Source organism: Candoia aspera, chromosome 1 (genome assembly GCF_035149785.1).
Source record: "Candoia aspera isolate rCanAsp1 chromosome 1, rCanAsp1.hap2, whole genome shotgun sequence".
In the NCBI taxonomy this organism is placed as follows: domain Eukaryota; kingdom Metazoa; phylum Chordata; class Lepidosauria; order Squamata; family Boidae; genus Candoia; species Candoia aspera.
The window spans coordinates 127,986,860-128,012,116 of NC_086153.1; the positions used below are offsets into that span (position 1 = coordinate 127,986,860).

Sequence of the window (25,257 nt, forward strand, 5' to 3'; positions counted from 1 at the left end):
AGCCATTATTACTTTTTTTTCCTTCTTTCTCATTTCTGCACCACCTTGTGTATCTTCTGGTCTCTTCCAAACCCTTTGCACCATTCTTCTGACTCAAGGTAGAGAGGGTCCTTCCATACAACCTCTAGTCTCAGTGCAGGGTAGCTGCCAAGTGTCCCCACTCCAGACCAACTTCTTCCCATGTTTTCTTGCCAATACTTCTTCCAACTAGCCTAAAGGGTTCCTCTGGCCTAGGAACTAACCTGATAGTTAATCAGCTTCAATAGCGCCCCCCCCCCCACCCCATGTGCAAGGGCTTCTGATTGAGATCAACCAAGACAGAGTTTTGTGGTTGAAACCGATAGAATCCTACTAGCCCATTGTATGTTATAAATCCTTCCAGCAGAATGTAGTTGTGGTTGGGCTGCTAACATCACATTGGACAGATAAAAAAAATAATACTGTTTAAAAGGAAAATGAGCAGCAATTCTTACAGAAACGAAGAACCCGCAGCCTTCCAAATATTATAAAGTTACAGCCTCCAGGATAACCTCTGTCTAATGTGGACTGTATAGGGCTAGGCTACAAGAGTAGCAAGACTTTGATCCTTTATAAATACATTTTCTTTAGTTAAACCCAGTGTTTATTAGAAATTTATGCCAACTTTACAATGTAAGGTAAAACATGGTTTAAGTTAACCCAAGTAGTTCAAACCAAAAGTATCTTTCTGTATCCAAAAGTCTCATTTTTGGATTTAGGGTCAGTTCTGTCCTTTTGGTACATTGCGATGCAGGCAGCTCAGTTCCAGAAGGCAGCATAAGAACAATGCAGTCTGGAGTTTTACGCTCAGGAGTTTTATTCAAAGCAATAAACACCTATAATTATTATATAGCTTACCAGCAGAGATGCAGCAACCTTTCTCTTCTAAAGTTCTCTGGAATGGTGACTTGACTTTTTCAGAGCTAATCCAAGCAGGAGGTTATGACAACATGCTTCAGCAATTACCATGCTGGCTGTGGCTGCTGGGAATTACAGTTTGGCAGCATCTGCAGGGTTTCCTATTCTTGCTCCATTAGTTAGAAAGTTGGGATAAAATTAACCAAATGACATTTTTATTCTGTCAGTAAAAACACCTGATAGGATGACAAGGATCAAACAGTGGCAAAGTCAAGTAAAACCAGGGCAAATCTCATTATCAGAGGAAAGGAAAGAAGGAACTCTAAAGGTAATGGCAGATTGTTGCAGAAGGGAGCAGCATGAATGTATATGGGGAGCATTATAATATGCTTGTAAAGAAACAGTACAGGAAGGCAATGTGCCCAGAGAGCTGAATCATCCCTCACAGTGTATTTAATATTTAAACTGAAGATACCGGCAAGTGATACAGATAAGAACTATGCTGGGTCAGTCCAAAGGAGTCTAGTGCTGAGGTCCCACAGAGATTATTCAAGATGACTGTTAGAAACCACAATTAGCTCATATACCGCAACAGACAGTGTACTTCCTCTGAAAGTAGAAATAACAAATCTATCATGGCTGTCACAACATACAGTAGCCATTTTGTTGCCCTTAAACTCCACACATTTGTCTAATCCCCTGCTAACACTGTCCAAATTGGTGGCTATCACTTCATCTTGTAATAGGAGATTGCATAGTTTTAACAATGTATTTTATAGTACAGGTAGCCCTCAGCTAACAACTATAATTGGGACTGGGAACTTTGTTGCTAAACAACGCAGTTGTAAAGCGAAAAATCATGTGACCTCACCGACTTACAATGGCAGTTCCAGTAGTTCTGGTTGAGGTCATTAAGCAAATCTCATGCTGTTGTTACGTGTGACATCACGTGACCACAACTTATGACTTCCTGCCAGCTTCTTCATTGACTTTGTTTGTCGGAAGCCAGCAGTGAAGGTCGCAAATGGCAATCACGTGACCACGGGATACAGCAACCATCATAATCGCGCACTGGTTGCCAAGTGCCCAAATTGTGATCACAATTTTGAGGACCAATTATAAGTCTCCTTGTTAGTGCCATTGTAACTTTGAACAGTCACTGAATTAGTGGTCACTAAGCAAGAGCTACCTGTACTTCTTTTCATCTGTCCTGAATCTTTGGCAGCTTTATTGTATGGCCCTGAATACAAATATTAAAACTATGAGCTTTTGTTGTCTTTCTCTCCACCCATATTGTTTCCAAGTTAAAAAGCTTTCTTGTAGAGGAATTGCTCCAATCCTTTATTAACATTGGTTGCCATTTTCTTCACCTTTTCAAGTTCTACAAGCAGAAGTAATATGAAAAATCATTCCATGATGGAGAAGTGTGTCTATTGAATTTCTGCCTGTCATGCAGCCTTTTTAAACATATATCTTTACCTTTCTTTCCCAAATTACCCCAACACAGAGGGATAGAGCACATTATGCTTTCCTCCCCCTACCACAGAGCCTGACATCTTTTGCATCCTGTCTGTAACTCTGGGCATATGACAAGTCTAATATTCAGCATTTGGAATCACAAGAAAGGGGGAGGAATGAATGTTCAGGTCAAACAGATGCCAAGCAATGCTAGAAAAATTAATTTATTCACAATAACACTTCAACATGCCTCACACATTTCAAGTATAGGATGTTCTTCAAAGGAAGCAACTCCTACTCCCCCAAATGTCTTCCTGTCATATCTTTTCTGTGACAAAGTTTTGATCTCCTTCGAAAGAACAATCGCCCAAAGAAAAGAAACTTTTTGTGAAGGAAATTAGGGATTTGCAGAACAGAACAATTAAATCCAATCCAATTTAGTGTTCTCTTTGCAAGGCAGAATTCTATCCTGGCCGATTTGTGTCTGGATTTTTAATAAAATACCCACACATAAATCCACTGATCCATTTAAGGGGAAGGGGATTGTTCTTAGTTTTGAGAATGGATAAAGCTGCTAGATTCTTGGTTTTTGTCTTTTTACAGCAAAAATGTAGTCCACCTCAGAACAATGTAGAGCTTTTTGCAGCAGCTTTTACTTCCTTGCAAGTCCACATGGTCAGTCGAAGAAGTGCTAAAAAGGAGAAGCAATGTCTACAAACTATTAAATACTGGTCAGAGACATCCATAGCTAGCCACAATGACTCCAAAATGATAAAATAGGTGCCATGATGTCACAACACCAGCTCCACCCTTCCACATATGCACTGCAATGTCATCCCCTCTGTGGACGCCCTTGATTCTGCTCTGAACTATGCAGTTTAGCTATGAAAAGAAAGTAAAATCCAAGTACACTGTCCATCTTCTACATTTTCAAAAGGGAGACTTCTTTGGTTATAACACCCTGATATAAGTAGGACAGATTTTAATTAGGGAGTTAAAATGGTAAAAGATGCACAATTATGTATCTGGCTTCATTCCCATAAGAATCGAAGCAGTGATCAAAGTTGTGCACCTGTGTGAACAAACTGGCAAGCGAGCAGGGCCTGGTCAAGATACCAAGTAGATACCAAGAGAGTTCATCCACGGAATGTATTTCAAGGTACTGGGAATTATAGCTTAAAATGCAAAGCTCAGGAATGGGATGGAGGAAGGGGGGGGGGGACCATCACAAATCCTTTCAGTAGCTGAAAACTGGCCTCTAGAAAAACTCAGCTAAGCCCACCAGGTAATGTGCTTAATGTCTTTTTAATCAACAGAATTAGCGTATAGATTAGTGTTTCTCAACCTTAGCAACTTTAAGATGTGTGGACTTCAACTCCCAGAATTTTGGGAGTTGAAGTCCACATATCTTAAAGTTGCCAAGGTTGAGAAACACTGGTGTAGATAATTAAGGCTGCAGTCCTATGCATTCACCTGCAAGGAAATCCTACTTTATTCAGGGGAGTTACTTCTAAATGTATGTATATAGAATTACACTGTAAATTTTATAAATAGCAGTAGTCATTCACAGCACAATACTAAGTATGTCTAATCAGAAGTACATCCTATTGCATTCAGTCACAACTAGGTGCAAAGTACATTGTCAGCGTATAGACCAGAAAGTCTGACAGAGATGATGGATTGCAGACTTTATTTTTCACAACAAGAAAATAGTCCATTAATATAAGAAACCTTGCTTTCCTGTGCAATTTCAAAAACACATTGCTTTTAACTCCTTTAATTTTATATCTGGATATTGTAAGCCACCCAGAATCTTTTGGAATAAGCAGCCTTAGTAAATTAAGATTATGATGGTGATGATGATAATTTTTAAAAATAGCTTCTTTTAAAATGCAAGAAAATTAGATATACAGTACATGCTCCAATTCTCTTTAATGAACATACTATTTAAGAATGAAAAGTTGTGCTAATATTTTACAAGCAATATCACAGAACATTCTTTGTTATTCTATGTTGAGAAATTGCTTTCAGTATAAATTAACATTTCAGATTATTATTGTTACTGTTAATTGGATATAGTTATCTAATCACTACTTTTTATGCAGAGCCATAAATTATGTCTGTACTGCCCCCTGTTAATATATTTCTAGGATGAAATTAATCTTTATTTTGCTCCTTAAGGTGATTTCTTAACACTGCTCTGTGTGCAGTGCAGCAGAGGCATACGTATAGAGCCAATACTGCTTGGAATTCCTTCAGCTATTCATATACTATAACATGGAGGAAACCAGGTGCTGATAACATCACATCAGTGAAAGTAACATCACTAAGAGCTAATACAGAGAACTATTGTTGTTGAAATAACCTCTATGAATGTGTGTGTGTGTGTGTGTGTGTGTGAATTAATAGACTTTTGTGTATTCACAGAACTATCCGCATGTATTAGGAAACCCACTTTAATCTTATCTAAGTTTCACATCATTTCCATTCTACTTTTTTTTTTAGTTGAATGAGAAAACAGATAATCATTCATATTTCAGTTGCCCACTTCTGACTCAATTCCTGATCCAGTTAATCAGACCACATTAGAAGCTCAGGTATGGAATAAGTTTGGAATAGGCAAAGGTAGAAGAACAGCTTTTCTAGGGCTGATCATGTTGCTAGAAAATTGGTTATTTACATGTGCTGCAAACTGGAGGAAAGAGAATTTTGGTCAGCTTTCTTTCATTAGCAGTTGGATCTTAGAAACAGAAAATACTGCTAGTTTTCTATTCTACTACTCAATGCATTCTTGGGGATAGCTTGATCAGATCCTCACGTTCATGCCTACCAAAATAAAGTAAACTCTTTCTTCTTTATTTTGTCTGTTTTAGCGCAAGAAGAGTGGGCCATAAGTCGTCCCAGCCTAAAAGCACCACCTCCCAGGTCAACCAGAGGGAGTTACAGGGAACACCCCTATGGTAGATATTGAAAGTCCTCCACATCTGTGACCTCACCTTAAAGACAATTAAAAACCCGTGGTCTCCACGTAAACGGCAACAAGACAAGTAATAGCCCATTTTTTTTCTATCCTAGGAATTACTGCTTATAATTACCTGTATACTACTTATGTTTCCAGAATGGAGTGACACTGGCATTAGTATTATTTTAGGACATGGACTTTAAAAGACTGTTGGCAGTCGTTGACTAAACCTTTCAGCAAGATGATGTTGTCTTGGTCGTTCCTCACTGTTGTGTGTAATTTAAAGCAAAACAGGAAAAAAAAAGAAGCATGAAGCTGCATCTCTTACCCCTGTCCCCATACTAAGGTTGAGCTTTTATTTAGGGTTGCTAAAACTGTAATATTACTTTTCTGAACCAGATGATAATCAAGATGTAGATAAGCTGTTTTAACCTGTCTTTTTAATATATGTTAGTTAGATTTAAAATGCTTAAGTTTGTAAATTTCATTTTAAATGCTGTTTTGATGGGGTTGACAACAAGCTGCTACTGTATGGATGTAGCTAACTGAATTTGTCCAGTGTTTTAATCTGTATTTGTTTTGTTTTTTATTATTTTTTTTCAAATCACATAAAGTTCCATGTGTAAGCTTCTCTAAATAGGAAACATAATTTTGTCAAATATGTTTGCCATAACTTGTCAATAAAGCTGAAAACTTTTGTAACAAACTAAATTTGGAATTACGTGTGTTTAGCTTTAAATGCCTGCTTGATTTCTTCTTCAAGAGATGCCTAAACATGTTTTTGATATAAACCCTTTTTTTTTTTTTACAAAAACAAAATATATATAAATGAACCCAAGTTTGTTTTAAGACTATGTGCGAGACTTTAAAAATTGTATTAATAGCTTATGGTTGTTAAATAATTTAAAAGCTAACCAACTAAACTGTGACATGACTCATGAATAGCGGACACTAATGTATATAACATGTTAATGGGGAAAAAAGTCGTGGCTTTAGACAATAAATGGATTTTTAAATTCTCCTCTAAGCTTGATCTTGCTAAACACACACTCTGATTGATTCGTTTGTATTAGCATGTCTCTCGTGAGAATGTAATGGAGTTTAAAGAGGTAAGATTATTGCTTACCAGTGTTAGACTGTCTAAATGCTAGATCTTCAACCGTTGAGTTTCCCCGTACATTAAATATCCCATTCAACATGGAAGCATTGCATAGACTCACCTTCTTGTTTTCACTCTGAGGAGTGTGTTGGCTACATTTGCGGAGTTCTCTAATAACTTGTCTTGACAATCCAATCATCAGTGTCACTGCCCAGTTGTTGCTATTCAACTTCAAAAACTTTATTTGTAATTTTCAGTGCTAATTATCACCTCCCTTGAAGGCAGTTTAGAGGGCTGTTATTTCTTTTGAGAATATCAGACTTGATGGCTGATGATTATTAACGAAATATGTCGCAGGACTCAAAGGATGACTAAACGTTAAACAGGTAACATTAATAGTAACTCTGTAATTTTGAGTATGCAACGGCAATGTTAAATATTCCAAGTGATTAAGTTACTGATAGTTAAAAAAGTAAACCTGCCAAAACATAACAAATAGGTATTATAGGCTATTAAAACAGCTAATTAACATTAACTAGTGGCAACAAAATTATTTTACAATATATAACCCTTGAGGCAATAAACAGAACTAAAATTAGCAATAATAGTAATGCGACTCTTGCTAACAGTGAATATATAACCTACCTTTCTATGACAAAAAGGAAGACTTATCGTAGGCAATATTAAATACAATTTTTTTATTTCCAGTGGCTTTTTGTCAATGTAATTGGTTTACTTTTTTGATGAGAACAGAGAAAAGTTGGTGGCTGTTCAGTTTGTGAGCATATAAAAGATCTCTTGCAGCTGGAGTTGCATGCTACCTTTTTTGACTAGTCGTTCAAACATACGTTCTCTCAGTTGATTCAGCTGTGTTTATTGACGTGGGCTTTGTTAGCTTGACATCTGTCACACTGAATGTTCTGTCTCACTGTTTCAGGCGTCCGAACATAATGGACAGCAAACTAGAAGCAAGTTACATAATGCCCAGGTAAGCAAGAAATACAGTCCATCAATGGAAACCGACTCTTTTCTTCGAGTAATTATGATGAGGATTGTGATTACTTCATGGAAATACTGCTATTAAAGAACAATTTCAGTTCATTCCAATTCCAGGGTTACGATTTTAGGCGGTCAGTTTTTCTTATATGTCCAACCCATTGATCAAAGTGGGATTTCCGTCAGTGTAAGAATGATCAGGTTCATACGTAAAATTTTGCCTTCATCCATCAAATGCCAATAGCCTCCAAGATGTGATTCAAGCTAAAGCTATCCTAAAAAGAAAAGACACAGAAACAGGCGGTATTGGCTTTTGTATACGGCTTTCTAATAAGTTATTTCTGGTGTCCAACAAGTCTTAGAGTGGTTATGAATGTGATGTCTTATTTTTCTTTTAACGTCTGGAACATTTCTTTTGAAAATCAGCATATAATTTTTGTAAGTACACTATCCATTAAGAGCAGGAAGACATAGTTGATTTTTAAAATGCAGTCTGTGACTTTCAGGACTGACTGTGCTAGCCTTTATTTGTGTTAGATTTTATTTTATACAGGATAGATTTCTTTCATTTATTGATTCCTCTTTATTCCACTTTGCAGGTGAAGCCATTTCAGGTTGGCAAGGTACCAGCTTTTGAACTAGGAGAATTGATTGCTATCTCACACCTGCTGACAGATTTTACATTCAGATACAACTTTTTGTGCATGTTTTGTCCTAGAAGTCAAAGGGCCAAGTGGAGCTTTCAGTTTTCCTTCTACCTTCTTCTCATACTATTTCTTGGAGAAAAAAATGGAATAATAACGCTGTGTAGAACGAATGCACTACACAATTCTACAAAATGTCAATAACTAGAAGTGCTATTTATCACAAAAGAAAGACTTGTATATAGATATTTTTGAGTTATTTAGGTCATGCATTGACAACCAAAGTTAACTGCTGAAATTCAAAAAGAGAATTTGTTTTTCACAGTTCACGATTCCATTATAAACAACCATATTATGGGCACTGGGGTAAGTTCTTATACCAATATAACGGCTATATACATTTTTCTAGAAAAAGAGTGGTCAAAATGTCAGGCAGTGGTTTTCAAATTTTCTTCCTCTGGCATTTCTTCCCATATTGCCAAAATGGTTGAAGAACCTCTTTACATAACTGGATCCTTTTTGTGTGGCAAAAGATTCTAGACCATGCACTAGATTGCACTGCAATTTACTTTACACAGATGCCTAACCTAGCCTGTTACATCTCATCATTGCTCTGCATGAAATGAGAACACATCTAGCATTTAGTAGTGGAAGAATAATAGCAGTTGGAAAACATCTACTATTCATCTCTTTCACTTCCTTGGATACAGTTTGAAAATTGTTACTTTGACACAAATCAAACCAACATACTACAGCACCAACCACAAAAACTGATCTTAATGCCCTGAGCTTCACTCTGGACTCAACAGATGGTTTTCTTTCTCACTTACCTATTATTTCATACCCACATGGATTTGTTGTGAGAACAAATTAGATACATCACAAATCAAAGCAATACACAGCAAGACATTACACTTGGCAACTCAAAAAGACATTTTCTTCCCCTTTTGCTCCCCTCCCCCAAGAAAAGCACAGCATCTTTCTGCTGGAAGGCATTGGTTTAAGCATCTATGCCATGTTGACTTCTGGTCTATTCATAAGAAGAAGTTTCACTGCATGGCACTCAGGGATACTAGAATTTTCTTTTCCAAAGAAGCACATGCACAGGAATTTGTTTCTTCTAATATAGGAATCTGAACTTTATGTCAAGGCTTTGAAAAATTGTCTACCTTGAATCCATTGTCTTATTCTGGAGAGACGGCAATGGGACAAACACAAAAGTATGGTTGGATGTTAAACTTCAGCTCTGTGGTCCAAGTCATGTGATGCAATTCTACTGCTCAGACTAAAATGATCTAGCCTTCTAAGTTGGTTGGAAGAAGGACCACCTGCAAATCATTGTCAGATGCAGAGTTCTGCAGTGACAAATGATTACAAGTGTAATATTAACAAAGCATTAGCCATGATTATAATCAGAGATCATTTTAAAATGTATAACAATAAGCAGTTTAGCTAATACTTTATTAAAGGTGACTCTTTCAGCATCTAATATTCACTGAGTTACTATCTCATTTCATTTATAGGATCATTGTTGTTTCCAGTGAACTGCATGAACTTTGGAATGGACTGTGGGTTACACAAACCACACATTTGATTTAACAAGTACAAGGAACAAAGCAAGGTAGGGCAGTCTTCTTATCTAGAAGAATACAACATTTCAATAAGGATTAGATTGACTCGCTTTTTGTCAGGGTAACTATTTTTGAGTTAGGACTCAAACTGGATTATCAGGGATATGCATTGACAATACTGACTGTGGAGATTAGGACAATCTAATTTACACACACACATCCATTACACACATTATTTATATATCTGAGTACTGCTTTGGGGTCTATAAAAGATCCCTAAAGTGATTTTCAAAAGAATACATTTTAAAAAATGAAAAACAAATCTTCAGAGTTTTTTTTTTAATTAAAAATTTTAGTGGTTCACCTCAAAAGGAACTTCCTTAAAAGAAGGGAAACAACTCCGTAGTCAGAATCTGCTGTGATTTTCCAATTGTTCTTTTGCTGTGCCCCATCCAGATTAAAATCATCTAATTTATATTTAATTTAAGTCAGGTTAAATTAAACATGAGAAGTTTAATTACGGTATATCTCAGGTATCAATGTCTCTTTCTAAAATGCTTGTAATGCCTCAGAAAACCACCCTGTATGAAAATGCTGTACATATTGATAATCATCCAATACAAATTTCACCATATTTTCATAACATAAATGTATATTTTAAATAATTAGTGTTAAAATGTCCAGTTTTGCAGTTAAAATCTGATGGATCATATTATAAAAGATAATACTGTAAGGCTAGCACTGCTGGATCAGACCAAGGTTCATTGTAGTCCAGCATATTGTTTCTAACCCTGGCTAACCAGAGGCCTCTGAGGTACTGCCCAGTAGGAGTTAGAGACATACTCATCTCTTACCATTTTCCCCTTGCAACTGGCATTTAAAAACACAGAGCTCAACCCAAATGTAACAGACAGAACTGTCCTCCATTTCCCTCCTTGGTCACCCTTTTTTCTAAGCTAAAGACTCCCAAATATTTTAGCCTTTTCTCATCAGTCAAGGATTCAAACATCCTGATCAATCTGGTTGTCCTCTTCTGCAGATTTTCCAGTTCTATTCAATCTTTTTTTTCTTTTTTTCATAAACTTTATTAGATTTTTCAGGATAAAAAGATAAAAACTAATGAAGAATGATAAGTTGAATAGAAAGTAAAATAGAAGGACAGAGTGGAAAAAAAGAATAAAGTCAAAAGTGCATAAATAGAAAAAGAAAAGAGAAAGTACAGAAAAAGAATGACTCCCGACTTTCTTTGCAACAGATATAAGTATGCATTTACATAAACTCTTACTTTAAGTTTACAACATAGCTTTCATTATTTCTATTTTCCATTATTATTTCTAATCATCAAATCCATAAATCATGATTTTTTTGTTTCACTATTCAATCTTCTTTCAAGTGTGGTAGAAAAAAATGAGAGCCAGTGAGGTGTAGTGGTTATGGCACCAGGCTAGAAAACAGGACTGTGAGTTTTAGTCCTGCCTTAGGCACAAAGCCAGCTCGGTGATCCTGGGCCAGGCAGCCTCTCTCAGCCCTAGGAAGGAGGCAGTGGCAAACCACTTATGAAAAACCTTGCTAAGAAAACTGCAGGGAATTGTCCTGGCAGTCGCCAGGAGTCAAGAGTGACTCAAAGGAGAGAGAGGGAATGAGAGAGAGAGAGAGAAAGAACACACATTATTTATTTGTTTGTTTATTTGTTTATCAAATAAATCACTGCCCATCTCCTCCCACCAGAGGAACTCTTGTTGTTGTTTATTCGTTTAGTCGCTTCCGACTCTTTGTGACTTCATGGACCAGCCCACGCCAGAGCTTCCTGTCAGTTGTCAACACTCCCAGCTCCCCCAGAGACGAGTCCATCACCTCTAGAATATCATCCATCCATCTTGCCCTTGGTCGGCCCCTCTTCCTTTTGCCTTCCACTCTCCCTAGCATCAGCACCTTCTCCAGGGTGTCCTGTCTTCTCATTATGTGGCCAAAGTATTTCAGTTTTGCCTTTAATATCATTCCCTCCAGTGAGCAGTCTGGCTTTATTTCCTGGAGGATGGACTGGTTTGATCTTCTTGCAGTCCAAGGCACTCTCAGAATTTTCCTCCAACACCACAGTTCCAAAGCATCGATCTTCCTTCTCTCAGCCTTCCTTATGGTCCAGCTCTCGCAGCCATATGTTACTACGGGGAACACCATTGCTTTAACTATGCGGACCTTTGTTGTCAGCATGATGTCTCTGCTCTTAACTATTTTATCGAGATTTGTCATTGCTCTTCTCCCAAGGATTAAGCGTCTTCTGATTTCCTGACTGCAGTCAGCATCTGCAGTAATCTTTGCACCTAGAAATACAAAGTCTTTCACTGCGTCTACATTTTCTCCCTCTATTTGCCAGTTATCAATCAAGCTGGTTGCCATAATCTTGGTTTTTTTGAGGAACTCTGGGTGGTTATTATTCCAGATGCGGTCATACCATAGATTTCTACATGGGCACTGCAATGTTGGCAATTTCACTTTCCATCCCTTTCCTAACATGGAATTTGCCTTTTTTCACAACTCCCAGAATCTGTCAGTTTTTTCTCATGCTGGCAGGAAATTCAGGGAGTTCCAGTCCCTACATATCTGGAAGCCCTCAGACTGGGAAAGGCTGATTTAATCAGTAAATTGAAACATGAACTAAAAGGCAGAATAATTAATCAGCTTCCAGATGGTTCACAATCTTAATTGTGCGGAAATTTTACTAGGTTAGATAAATTAAATGCATTTTCCGGTCTTATTCAGAAGTGTGATTTTACAAAGGTTTTTAAATTAGGGACAATCCTCTTAGTTGCCATGTAACACACTATGAAAATAAAGTTATCTTAAAATATATATCTTTAGAAATGGTCACAAAAAAACATATTAGACTGAAAAATTAACTGCATCAATCAGATTTTGAGTTAACATGCAATCTAAGAAAGCCATAAATATAAAATAGCTGGAGGAAACTGTAAGGCATGGCACTATATGCAAATAAAAAATCACACTTTGATTGAGATATTCCTTTTTTTCCAGTAACACAATGTAGTTGCAGATAAGTGATTGGTGTCAGCCTTGCCTTGTCTGCTTTGATAACTACATGGAATATTGAAAGACTGACATAATATGTTCTTATTATTTTTTCATCAGGATCATATGTTTTTACTTATTGACAGAAAGATAAATTTTGCTTAGTGATTTTAAAGTCTATTATACTATATTACTTACTCAATCTTAGGACATTGGAAAACTTGAATATTTTGAATATTTCCAAATCACTTTAGCCTCTAACATTTCATCTTCTAGGAAAGATGAATGTTTCTGTCATTCTAGGAAAACCCCATGCCTAAGATTCAGAAAGCATGAAGACTCTTAATTCAGCAAATCCTTCATCAGGTCAATAGAATAAACTGAGCCATGTCTACAGCATGCAGTTCTGCATTGAGATGTTGAATACCAAGAATACTAAGTCTTGATACAGAATAGTTGTTTCGATTAGAACATAACTAATTATTTAAATATTTATGTAGGCTATTACACAAAATTTCTTCTCAAGTTTTGAATACAAGAGTTTCCCCACTTTTATTATAGTTATACAGTAATGCTGATTTGTAGGTTTGTTTCCTTGAGTAGGTTATAGATAATTTCCTATCATTTAAGTATAATTCAGGAAGACAGAAGCTGTACTTGGAAAACAAGATAGACAAAATATTTGGGGATTAGATTTCCAATAAGGAGTTGTATAAGGAATACCGAATGAGTTTGTTTGTTTGTTTGTTTGTCTGTCTGTCTATCTATCTATCTATCTATCTATCTATCTATCTATCTATCTATCAGATTTGTCACCACCCATGTCCTCCAACCGGAGGGACTCTGGGCGGTTTACAACACAGAATAAATATACAATAAAAACTCAAATAAATACATGATAAAATTCCAATAAAATCCCATTAAAACCAAAACGATTTCTTAACTACTTTGGCAAAATACAGATTAAGTAGAATATAATTATAGTTTTGCAGAGATACATACTTCTTTTCTTAACTTTTTTTCCAGTAAAACTAGAGGTTCTAACATTACTATGTGTTGTACCTATAACTGCCTTTAAGAACAATTCAGAAAATGTAGAACCACAGGATTATTAAATGGAAATAGCTAAAACATTTTCTCCTATATAAATCTATCAGGAGTTTAAACACGTCATCATTAAATGAGGCAAAACAAAGTGAGCATTAATGGCAGTGGCACTTCAATTATGGGAAAGTCTTTCTGGAGGAAAAGAGAATCAACTTTCTATTTATTCAAGCCTTTTAAGTATTTTAAATCGTTTAGCCTAGGTGTCTATATAGTGTGGCTTTTTTTTCCTGTTGTTTTATCCAGTGTTTATTGTTGTATTTATTATCTAACTGTTTGGAGAATTTGTCATGAAATAACTTTTTAAATACAGTAATAATATATACAAAATGTATAAAAAACCATGTATATATTCATTTATTTATATTCAGAATATTAGTTACTGATTCACTGGTAAGAATAGAAGTTGTTGGAAATAAAAAGAAGGGCTTTGTTCCCCTTTGACTTCCCTCCCTGGTGCAGTTCCCCATCCTCTTGTTCTACCTCAATCTCCTCTTCTTTTTTGTTTTCTCGCAGGAAAGAGGGAGGGGAAAAATAATCTTTGCTTATTTCATTCTGCTTGTGGATGTGGTTGGTCTATGTGAGAGAGAATAATTGATGCAAACAGAGGATCAATTACTTTTATAAATACGATAGCTTACTTTAAGACAATTTCAATCGGTAGAGCAGTGTTTCTCAACCTCAGCAACTTTAAGGTATGTGGACTTCAACTCCCAGAATTCCCCAGCCAGCAAGCATTAATTCAATAGCATTCTAACCTGACAATGTTCCATAAGGCATTGAACACCTGACTATTTTCCCTGGCCTTGGGGCAGAATGATGGGTGAGATTTAAGTTTGTAGGATTTGGTTTGGCATGATTTTGTTTTATTGTATTTTGTCTTTCTGGGTGCATATCATCTGTTCTGCTTTTTTATTACATAAAGTACCCAGAGTTATCTGGGGTTTGGTCTGGTTGTGTTTGCAATTTTTTAAAAAATAATTTTTAGCTTAAGCTTGTTTGCTTTTCAAAAGGAGGATGATAAATCACAATCTGACATCTAGGGTTCCAATTCAGATGCCCCCTTAAAATTCAACTTGAGAAAAACATCAGTAATATAAGGAGAATCAGCATAACAATAGACTGCAACAGTGAGAAATGACCCATATGAATTTTGGGTAATACTAACATAAATGAAACAACTCCACTACCAGTCCACTGCCTGGTGAATTGAGACTGGAGATTTTTTTTCAAAAAGTCATGCATGTGAATGTTTTGTGGGACGGAGTGTACAGCCAAGTCCATTATGCTTATTTTCTACTTTAAGGGATTTGAGTTTTTTTAGAGGAAAGCTTTTGGAAATGCCATTTGCAATCTGCAGCATTAGCTGGTGCAATCAATGTTTACCTGTTTAGAATTCTGCCGCCTCAATTCACTTTCTTTTTGCAGTGACTAGGCCTAACTTTAAATGATGACACAGAATTATTTACACACAGACACATAAATCAATCTTCCAAATGATAAAGGGCTTCTATAGTATTATGAAATCATTGACTGGCAATTAACAGTAAAATTTGAATAACGCATGCTTACTAGTGGGATTGACTTCTGAATAAATGCCTGAATATATAGAAAGATTGAATAATTAAACAGATTCTTTTTTTTAAATTGCTCTTACTGATTTTACAAGCAGACTTTCTTTGGTAAAATAACTTTCTTTTCCTTTTGTTAGTTTATAAAGGAAACTATTCTTCTACACTCCTATACTGTCAAATATAACCACATATGTTCTTATTTAAATTATGTGGTTATGGCTCTTAATAAAATAAATTGCTAGTGCTAATAGTGCTTTTTCAAAATGGCTTTTAAAATTCTGCTTGGAAACTTCTACTTTAGAAAAGCATATAATGGCCAAGCTGGAATGCTTGAAGTAAACATTTAAACAAAGTGATACACAGTATATGTTGGATTCTCTCTTAAAAATACAGTTCATCAGAATATATTGGGAGTTGAGTTGTAGAGCTGACTGTGGAAATACAGATAACAAGCAAAAGCAAAATGGGACTCCCCTCTTTTGCAGTGTTTTTGGACTTTCTTCGGAAGTAGCAAGAAAGGAAATAGGAGTCTGTGTTTCTAATGCTCCTTTACCATCTTGATGAATGGCACCTGAATCCCCCCATGCATAGCCAAAAGCACTTTGGAGAGCAAAGAGGGATGAACTGATACAAGACCATCCTACGCTCATTCTGATGGGTCAGTAAAAGTACTAGACCAAAAGGGTCCTGCCACACCATACCTCTCTCTGGTTGGTTGCTCCAGCCAGTTTCATCCCTAGAATCACTTCTGCTTCCAGAATTGACCTGGAAAGACAGAAAAGTGGCCTCAGCAATAAACTGCAAGGAGGAAACGGTTCTGCAACTCTCCCCTGCACTCTGCTTTTCTTGTTACAGATACATATGTGAACACGCACACACTGCTTTTTATATGGATGAGTCTTAATCTGTCAGCAAGGATAAAGTATTAGCAACTCTCTTCAGTGTATGCTTTTGATCATCCATTCCGGAGGCATGTCTGGAACATCTGAAAAGGAAAGAAAGGAAAGAAAAGGGAAGGGAAGGGAAGAAGATTTTGAACGTTTCAATTGGTAGCACCTTGATTTTTGTTCCTCTTGGCTCATCAGGCAGTAACAGTCTGCATGACACAACGCCAAGCTATCACAACATTCAGGAAAAAATCCTTGTGATTCAATGCAGCAATCTTAATAAGATAAAGTAATCTGGAAATTGCTTAAAAAACACAAAGTGCTGAATTTACATAAGCTGTCATTACTTTGCTGCTTGGCTTAATTAACAGGCCTAGTAAATATGTGAGATGTAAATTCCTTTTTAAATCATATTACAAGAGATCTAAAGTTGCATTGGGTGCATACAATATGGTGTTAAGGCAATTTCAGCAGTTCCAGTTACATAGTGTCATGTGAGCTTCAAACAAAAATATTCTGCTTGTCCTAATAACCAATTATGCCTGATTTTAAACCAAAAATTCCCAGCTACCATTCCAGTAGTTACACATCCCATCCAGGTAACAATGATTTTTAACAAGTAAGTTGACAACTTACAGAAGAAATAGGTATCCCACATTTCTATTCCCTGCAGGAGCATCCAGATCCTTAAATATTAAGCATTTAGAAAACTAAACAAGGCAGACCTATCATCTATTCATTACAAGTTCATGAACTGCAATATAAGATTGAATTCAAGTTGCAGGATCCAAGTTTAGATACTGCAGGAAAAATATTTATTTCCACATATACATCACACACACACAAGCCTAGAAAATGTGAAGAGAGGCCATGTGCACTACAACTTTTCCTTTCTCTTTTATACTATAGAATAGGGCTGTGCAGCAGCTTGGATCTGAAGGGAAAAGATGCTGAAGAGCAGTGATTCTCCAGGGGGGCCATCCCATATTTCTAAGGGACATAGTATGTTTCTGAGGGGACCACCCAAACTTAACTACCAGGCTTAAGATCCTCACAATCCTCACATCTCATTCTCTATGCTAATTTCAGCAGCATAATTATTGAAAATTACTACAGTCTACAATAAATATCTTAACAGCAACTATGAGGGGGCTCACCAAGGTAAATGAGGCTCAGAAGGGGCCCCAAGCAAAGATAAGGTTGAAAACCTCTGCTTTAGAGGATGTGGGGGACAATCTAGCTTCTCCCTGTAACTCCTTAAAACCATGGTTTCTTTTTCTGGGACTTTGTGGCTGCCCCTTCACACAATTGCAGGAAAAGCTGTGTTTGGTTATGACCTGTGTATTCCTACTGTTTTTGGCCCTTAAACCTGAGAAGCTGCACAGTCCTCCTGTTGAACCTACACAGTGATTCTTTGAGTCTTCTGAAGCTTGACATTTTAACGGCAGAGTTCGCCCAGTAGAGGCCCTGATTGTTCCCTGCAGTCTGACTTGGCTTCAGGAGAATAACAGAAGAACCTCACACCACAAACACCGAAGCCAATCGGCATCTCCCAGCCAATGTGGAGGGATACTTACACAAACATATATGTGATCACAAAGAGATATTTTTTTATTATTCAAATTTAATTACTGCCCATCTCCCCCAGAAGAGGGACTCTGGGCGGTTTACAATAAAATCAAACTACAACCATAAACGTTAAAATCTCATAAAAATCAACACATTATGATTATAAAATGCAATATATAAATATAAAATCCAAGAGGCTATAAAATTCCAAGCTGGTGGGAGAGACTCTAGGGTGTGAGCCAGCCCCAAGAATGGTTGCCTGCTTTCCCGCCCTAGGCGAGATGGCAGAACCAAGTCTTCAGGGCCTTCCGGAAGGTCAGGAGTGAAGGGGCCTGCCTCACCTCCGAGGGCAAGATGTTCCAAAGGGTGAGGGCCACAGATATACCAAAATGTCTATGGTTTCTATGGTTAAAGGTAACCTATTAGGAAAAACTCTGTAAATATAGTTAAGAAATAGTGCTTTGAATAAGACTTGAATAAAACTCTTTAATGTTTTCACCAGTTTAATTATTTTTGTCCCATTATTATTGTCATCAATGTCATTTCAATAAAAAAGTAGCATTTTAAAAAATACCCCCAAACCCCTTTTAAACGAAACAGTAGTTATTATTTTAAATCTGGACAATATTTTGTTTAATAAATGAAAATCACTTTTCTAATTCAGGAGGACAAGCAGAGCTAGTCCCTTCACTCTCATATCATAAAAATTGATCTTAAGGCAATGTCATATATTAAGTTTTAGGAAAAGATCAGTTGGGGAGTTAAGTTTCAAGGAGACCTATTCCATTCATTTGCTGGCAATATTTCCCTCCTTCATCTCAACCAAATAAGATGTTGCAAGCTTCATTATATCGAATAAAGAACATCTGCTTATCCGAGAATTATACATTCTCTGTCGGCAATGGTAATTCATGCATATAGCTGTCACTCAAATGCTCACTAGATGAATGAGCAAGCTACTCATCTGACAAAAATATATATGAAAGGATAACTATTTTGGCATCTCCAAAGGAATCCCTCATCCCTTTATTACCATTTATGCAAAAATGCATATATGTGAAATCATAGAATCATAGAATTTTATTTTTTGCAGCTGTAATGTAGATTACACATACTATTTTTGCTGTGCAAGTAAAGAGTGACAAAAATAAATAAACTGGTGATAATGTTAAAGAGACTTCTGCTTAGGATACAGATGGTAATGATACAGTGATTTGCCAGCAAAACAAAGGAAACAACACCCAGCAAACAAGGCTTCAAAGGCACTGTACACAAATTGGAACAATTGTGGTCATTATTATACTGCAATCCAATTGTAGTACAGGAGTTTCAACTGTTATTTCATACCTTACTATTAATTATTGAATAGTCAGGGAGGCACTGTTGAACACTTTAGCAGGTCAATCTGTATACTGTACTCCATATTCAAAAATTACATTACTGAAGGAAAATAAAAACTCATGTACACTTCAGTCATGCAGAACCTTGACTCAATAAGCCACAGTGGTGCATGCAAAGAGAATATATACAATGCAAAGTGTACAATGGAAAGGAAAAATAGTCAGAAGCCTTCCACATAATAATTGCAGGGTTATACATGGATTTAGAATCAAATAAATTTACAGTATTTGATTTTTATATCCTATTATCTGCAAATCCCTAGAATCAGATACCTGATAAAGGATCAACAAAGTACATAGCTTCTCATACTCTGAGGTTAGGGAACTTCAAATTATAAGATGTTATTAGAATTAATATTCTTTACGTTGCAAGTAATTCCATACAGATATTCATTGTTGTAAGCCTCCCAGAGTCACTTGTTGAGATGGGCGGCTATAGAAATCAATCAATCAATCAAATAAATAACATGAGCAACTCAACGTGGCACTGGAATTTTAAACTTATACAGTACATGTTTTCTGATCATGGCAGAACATTCAGAAGCTAAGCAAGGTTAGGTCTGGTAAATGCCTGGATAGTATATACCAGTACTATTGAGTATACTGGGAAGTTGAAAAATATTCTGGAAGAAGGCAATGGCAAACCACTTCCATAATGCTTCTAAGCAAACTATATGGACATGTCCATGAAGTCACCACAGTAAAGTTCAACTTGAAGGAGATTTTATTTTAAAAAAAAAATTTTTTAAACTGCCTATTCCAATTCTCCTCAAAACTCTTTATAATTTTTTATCAAACTATTTTTTCTGAGTATATAATATTGAGTATTCATATATCACATAAAAATGTGATACTTAACATTTGATTTCAGTGTTTTCTGGTTCATAGCAGTCTGACAACTGCCACTGGCACAATTAAAAGTTTTGGTATTGGATGCCCAGAAATTCCATGAAAGAAGCCTCTATTATTCAGGAAGCTCAGCACTGCTGTAAGTTCATCAAGCATTTTTTTTTTTAAAAAATGAAAACAAAAATAGAGGGAAGACTGCTTGGGCATTTCACTGTTTGTACAACCTTCACCTGCTTCCACTGTGGTCTTTTATGAACAAAAAAGAAAGGTAGTTGGTCCTCAGCTGTTATCTGCTCCACCATGGAATTGATGCCATGAACCACTTAAATTTTCAGGGCATTAATTTCTAGAACTCAGCCACAGTTAGGCCCAGTTCAAACTGAGCTTGGCATCCTAATTATTTTTATAAATATAAAATAATTGTTTATAATTTTGCATTCTAGAAATGATAAGATAGTTTGTCTAGCTTGCTTTTTATAAATTATACAGAAATGTAGCAGAAAGGGATATACATAATGATGCATATTATTGTTAGAATTTGGAGATAAGGGCATATGTGGGTTGGCAATTGCCTAAAATGAGGCCATGATATGAAACAAAAGCAAAAAAGACCAACAGTTTCGTTAAACTGCTACAGGTTAGTCATTGTGAAACATACAGCTTTTTCTAAAAATAGCATCCCAGTGACAATGATCCCTCTCTTCTGTAATTTTTAGAAATTGCAATTATGTATTGGAAAGTGCTTTACTCTATTGGTTGCTCCTTGGGGAGGCATGGAAACTTGTAACACAGTGTCAGTAGGACACATATTTACTATTACTAGACATTACCAGATGGACACATGGGGTTGCTCACCTGTTGTTTTCATTGCTGACCAAACATCTTTCCAAATATTTAATTCCAGGTCAAAATACCAAATTAGATCAGTCAGTCTAAAGTGTTTGTTTGATTGTTTAAAAGATTTATATGGCTGCCCATCTTAAGCAACTCTGGGTGGCTGACAATGACAATAAAACCAATGACTATAAAACAATAATGAAAATGGTAAAACAATGAAACAATGAAACAAAAACCCTGTGCCTTAATCATCCCCTTAGGATGCCCCACAGCAGGCTCCAATCGCCCTCATTCCATACTTTCTATCTATTCTATCCTATCCCAGCAAGGCTATGAATTTATCTGGAGGTAACTTACCCTACATATCAGCCTTTAAATTGCCATATACTGTATGAAAACAAATAGTAACAAAACAGGTAATACAAATCTCTAATATCAAAGAAACCAAAGAAATATAAAGTCAATTCTCAAGGTAACCAGAAAATGGAAGCCAAGTTCGAAGAGGTTTCAGCCAAAATCCATGTAAGAATATTGAAAATTGCCATAAACTGGGCCAAAAGAGCCCAAGACAGTTTGTTTCCAGAGATAATACAGGAAATGGCCCATCTACTATCTTTTCATCACCCTTAATCTCATCTGCTTAAGACGACCATCTCCTTCTAACTAATGAGGAAGCTTCTAAGAACATCCTTTGAAATGTTCAGAGCAGAAAGACTAAGTTACACTAAGTCTGCTCAGTCCTGACAATAAACAGTTCAGCAAGGATAGGAACAGCAGAAACAAAGTGGTGCTATTAAGAGTTTCACATGCAAAAATGTTGAGAGAAGACTACTGTGTTTAGAACAGTCTCCCAAGCTGATTCCCTGAAATATATTATTATACAACTTATATAGTTTCCACCCACTTAATATGCAGTAGAATGGGATAAAGTGCAGATTTATACTGCCAAAATTCATAAATTCAGCTGGCTGCATTTTCTCTAAAATTATAATATTTGAACTCCCAATGTGAAAGCATACTCTGCCCAAAAAATTAAAAATCCCGCCTTGTGTTCCACATATATGTTAATTATTTCAACCATTTTATAATCTTTATGATTGTAAGCCACCCAGAGTCACTTGTTGAGATGGGCGGCTATAGAAATTAAATAATTAAATTAAATTAAATTAAATTAATATATTTAATTTAGGTATTTATTTAAAAAACATGATACTATGGTAATTTTTTTTGTATCCTTCCAAAATAAAGTATTATAACTATGCAACATAATAATCTTAATATAATTATTTTTCATCATTCAAATAAGAATCATCAATCTGAATCCCAATTATCTCTTTGGCTTTCACAGGAAAAAATTGTGGCAACCTAGATTGAGATGATTTTGTTTCAGTTGTAATGAAGTAGAAAAGGATGGCAAATACCAATTTCAAACAAATAGATTCAGTTAAAAAAATATATCAATTACCTTTTTAAAAAAATACTCAAATTGAATAACATTTGAAAGCAAAGCTTCCCGTGTGTATATCAATCCTGCCACATTTCAGAACGTTAGGTGGCTCCAGAATGGGCTTACTTTCCTATGGTTTTATGAGAAATTGTTATAAAAATAACATATAGTTTTTGCAGATACACAGATTGTATTTATGTTCACCTTTGAATTCTGCATCAGTAATAAAACTTCAGGATATTTCAGCTTTCCATCTGGTCTGTTTTGGAGAATACTCACTTTAATTTAGACCTGTCTCAAATCTGCCCAATCTGTCAACATGATGACCTTTCCTCAGAAAAAATGCTCCATATATGCAGCAATTAGACTATCATATTGCTTTTATTAACATCAGTGTGAGCTACTTAAAAAAAAAATCTGGCTTAAGGTATGCAATCTGTAACTCTAAAGCTACTTGCAGTCTTGGCATAATTTCAAAAAGTCCTCTGCAGGAAATCAGACTGCTGATAAAAGCTGTCTGCTTCTTTCCCCACAGCCTGCTGCTTAGGGGGAAGCAAAAATATTTTAAGAAAGAAAATGAAGCAGAAGTGTGAGTGTGTGTGTGTGAGAGAGAGAGAGAGAGAGAGAACGGCATGCCCATCCATTGCTTCTTTTATCCAAATACCATTGGGTCACTAACAATTGATCCCTGAGTCCATATGGCACTGCATTAGGCCATTGACACAGTGGCCTGGAGCCAATTCAGATGAGGAATTTGCTGGCAGAAGTTACTCAAACTTTCCAAGAATATATTCCAACCTTATATTAATTAAAGCAACTCGACAACATATTTTCATGCCTCACACCGTCTGTGTGAGCACTGGCTGTCTTTTGGAATAATTTGTCTAAAGAAATAGCCTGTTCACAATCTTTGTCAGGACCAAACTTACCACTGGCCCCTTCAGGAAGCTCATTGGGTTTTTTTTGAAGGATAAGCAAATTGTTCTTTTTTTAATGTTTTATTACAGTGTCATTACTGCCAAGGAAGAATTGTCTGATTTAACAACTTCCATTAGCAGGATAATTTAAAATATATTAAATAAATTGATTGGACTAAACATTCATAGTAATTTTACATATTCAATATGTCCAGGTAATAGCTATAATTATCTAGCATTCCTGGGATTTGATTGTTGAATTTTTCTCTTACATCTAGCCACAGATATACTAGATTACAATGGCTCATTTTTTTTAATTTAAACTGTGGATTGTTTAAAAGGGAAATTCAGTGAGGAAATTAGTGGGCATGCTCCCTGGGCTCATAGTATATCTTTCTTACAACTTCTTGTCAGAAAAGGTGAGGGCTACAGGGCTACAGCAAAAATCAAGTGAACTTGCTCTCTAAATTGCCTTCCTCTCATTAGTGGTGGAAAACCCACACACACACACACACACACACACACTCTAGCAGGCTTTTGATTTTATCTCTTTTACTGGGGACTATGTTTTATTATGTTTTTAACTGTTGGAAGCCAATGCCTGTTACATTACAAGAATGAAACATTCTTGTTTAAATTTAAAAAGAATACACACAAAAAGGTCCAGACAGTGGAATTCTTTAATGCAAATTCTGTATACCAGAACTGGAATTGGAAGGAGGCATTCAGGCTATCAGATCTAATCCCTGTTTAGTTTAAGAATTTTAAACAGGTGGTTTTACTAGGTATAATCCCATAATACATTAACAAGAAACACCATAATTTATTGAATTACATGCTCACCGCTGCGAAAACAAACTTTGCCAACTTTGGAAGATATATATAACACCACAATATTTGACTGGGAACTTAAACTTGGAGAATATGCCTCAGTGGCAAAACTAACAGCATATGTCCTCAACAGAAGTTTAACCAAATTCAAGCAAGAATGGTTTTTATATACACAATATATCACATAGCAAGGGAAATACAAACACTTACAGTATGGTTTTTAAGGGGGTCTAAATGTTTATAAAACTGTAAATCAGAGTATAAAGGGAAAGTTTGAAATTAGATACCTATCTATTTTTTTCCAAGCAGCTCCTTTTTTCTTTTCCCTTTTTCCTTTTTTCTCACTTTTAACATTTATAAATAGCAACAACACAGTATAGGCTTTAGAATTAAGCTCAAACAAAAACCTTTCTCATATTATAAAATAATTCAATGTATTTTGCAAATGTTTAGCAATGCCACACTTAGTATTAATAGTACAATTTAAGGAACCTTATGTTCATTACATTCTAGAAATCATTTAACATTGATACAAACTTTTTTCTCATCTTTAAAGGTTTAATTTATCTACACCAACATAGGGTTAACAATTTCTAGCATAAATACCACTGTACTCAGTTGTTAAAGTTATTACCCATATTCTATGATGCATCAATTGCACTTCATAATGCAATAAAACAATTAACTTGGGGAGAACTTTATTTTGAGCATCTTGGGCAAGTGATTGTCCAACCTTCCTAAGAAATTGTTTCCACTGTGAGACTTAAACTCATAACTCATTGTTTTGCATCCTGCCCTCTAATATGATAAAGGATATGTCATGGATTTGTGTGTTACAATCCTTCAAGGGCTGTTATCTTAAGATGACTTTGCCCATCTCCCAATACAGTAGTGCTTTCTGGCACAGGGATATTACTTCTCTGCTTCCTCAAAGTCACTTCCAAAGATGTGTCACCCTGGAATGTGAGGCATGCAAAGCAGGTACTTGACACATGTGACAGACGCATTCAGGAGGGTGACTGCACTTACAGTATATACAGAAAGAGATATTGAAAGGAGTATGATATCCTTTATTTGCAGGATACCACGAAGTTTCATTCCTAGGTCAGATACCAAAGAACACAATATTTTGCATGTAATCTCTGGTATACCTAGTCTTCACAAAACTGTTCATTCTTTAAAATTATCCCACCCATTCTTTGAAAGAGG

The 25,257-nt window shown here is 36.0% G+C and overlaps 1 protein-coding gene across 1 annotated transcript in view; it reads left to right on the forward strand.

The window, feature by feature from the left end:
• KHDRBS2 (KH RNA binding domain containing, signal transduction associated 2) overlaps positions 1-5,690 on the forward strand; it is a 412,831-nt gene extending 407,141 nt beyond the window's left edge. Inside the window, exon 9 of the mRNA XM_063291122.1 lies at positions 5,208-5,690. Coding sequence (XP_063147192.1) covers positions 5,208-5,305 — 98 coding nt within the window. The 3' untranslated portion in view covers positions 5,306-5,690. The remainder of the gene's footprint in view (positions 1-5,207) is intronic.
• Positions 5,691-25,257: the final 19,567 nt, after the last annotated feature.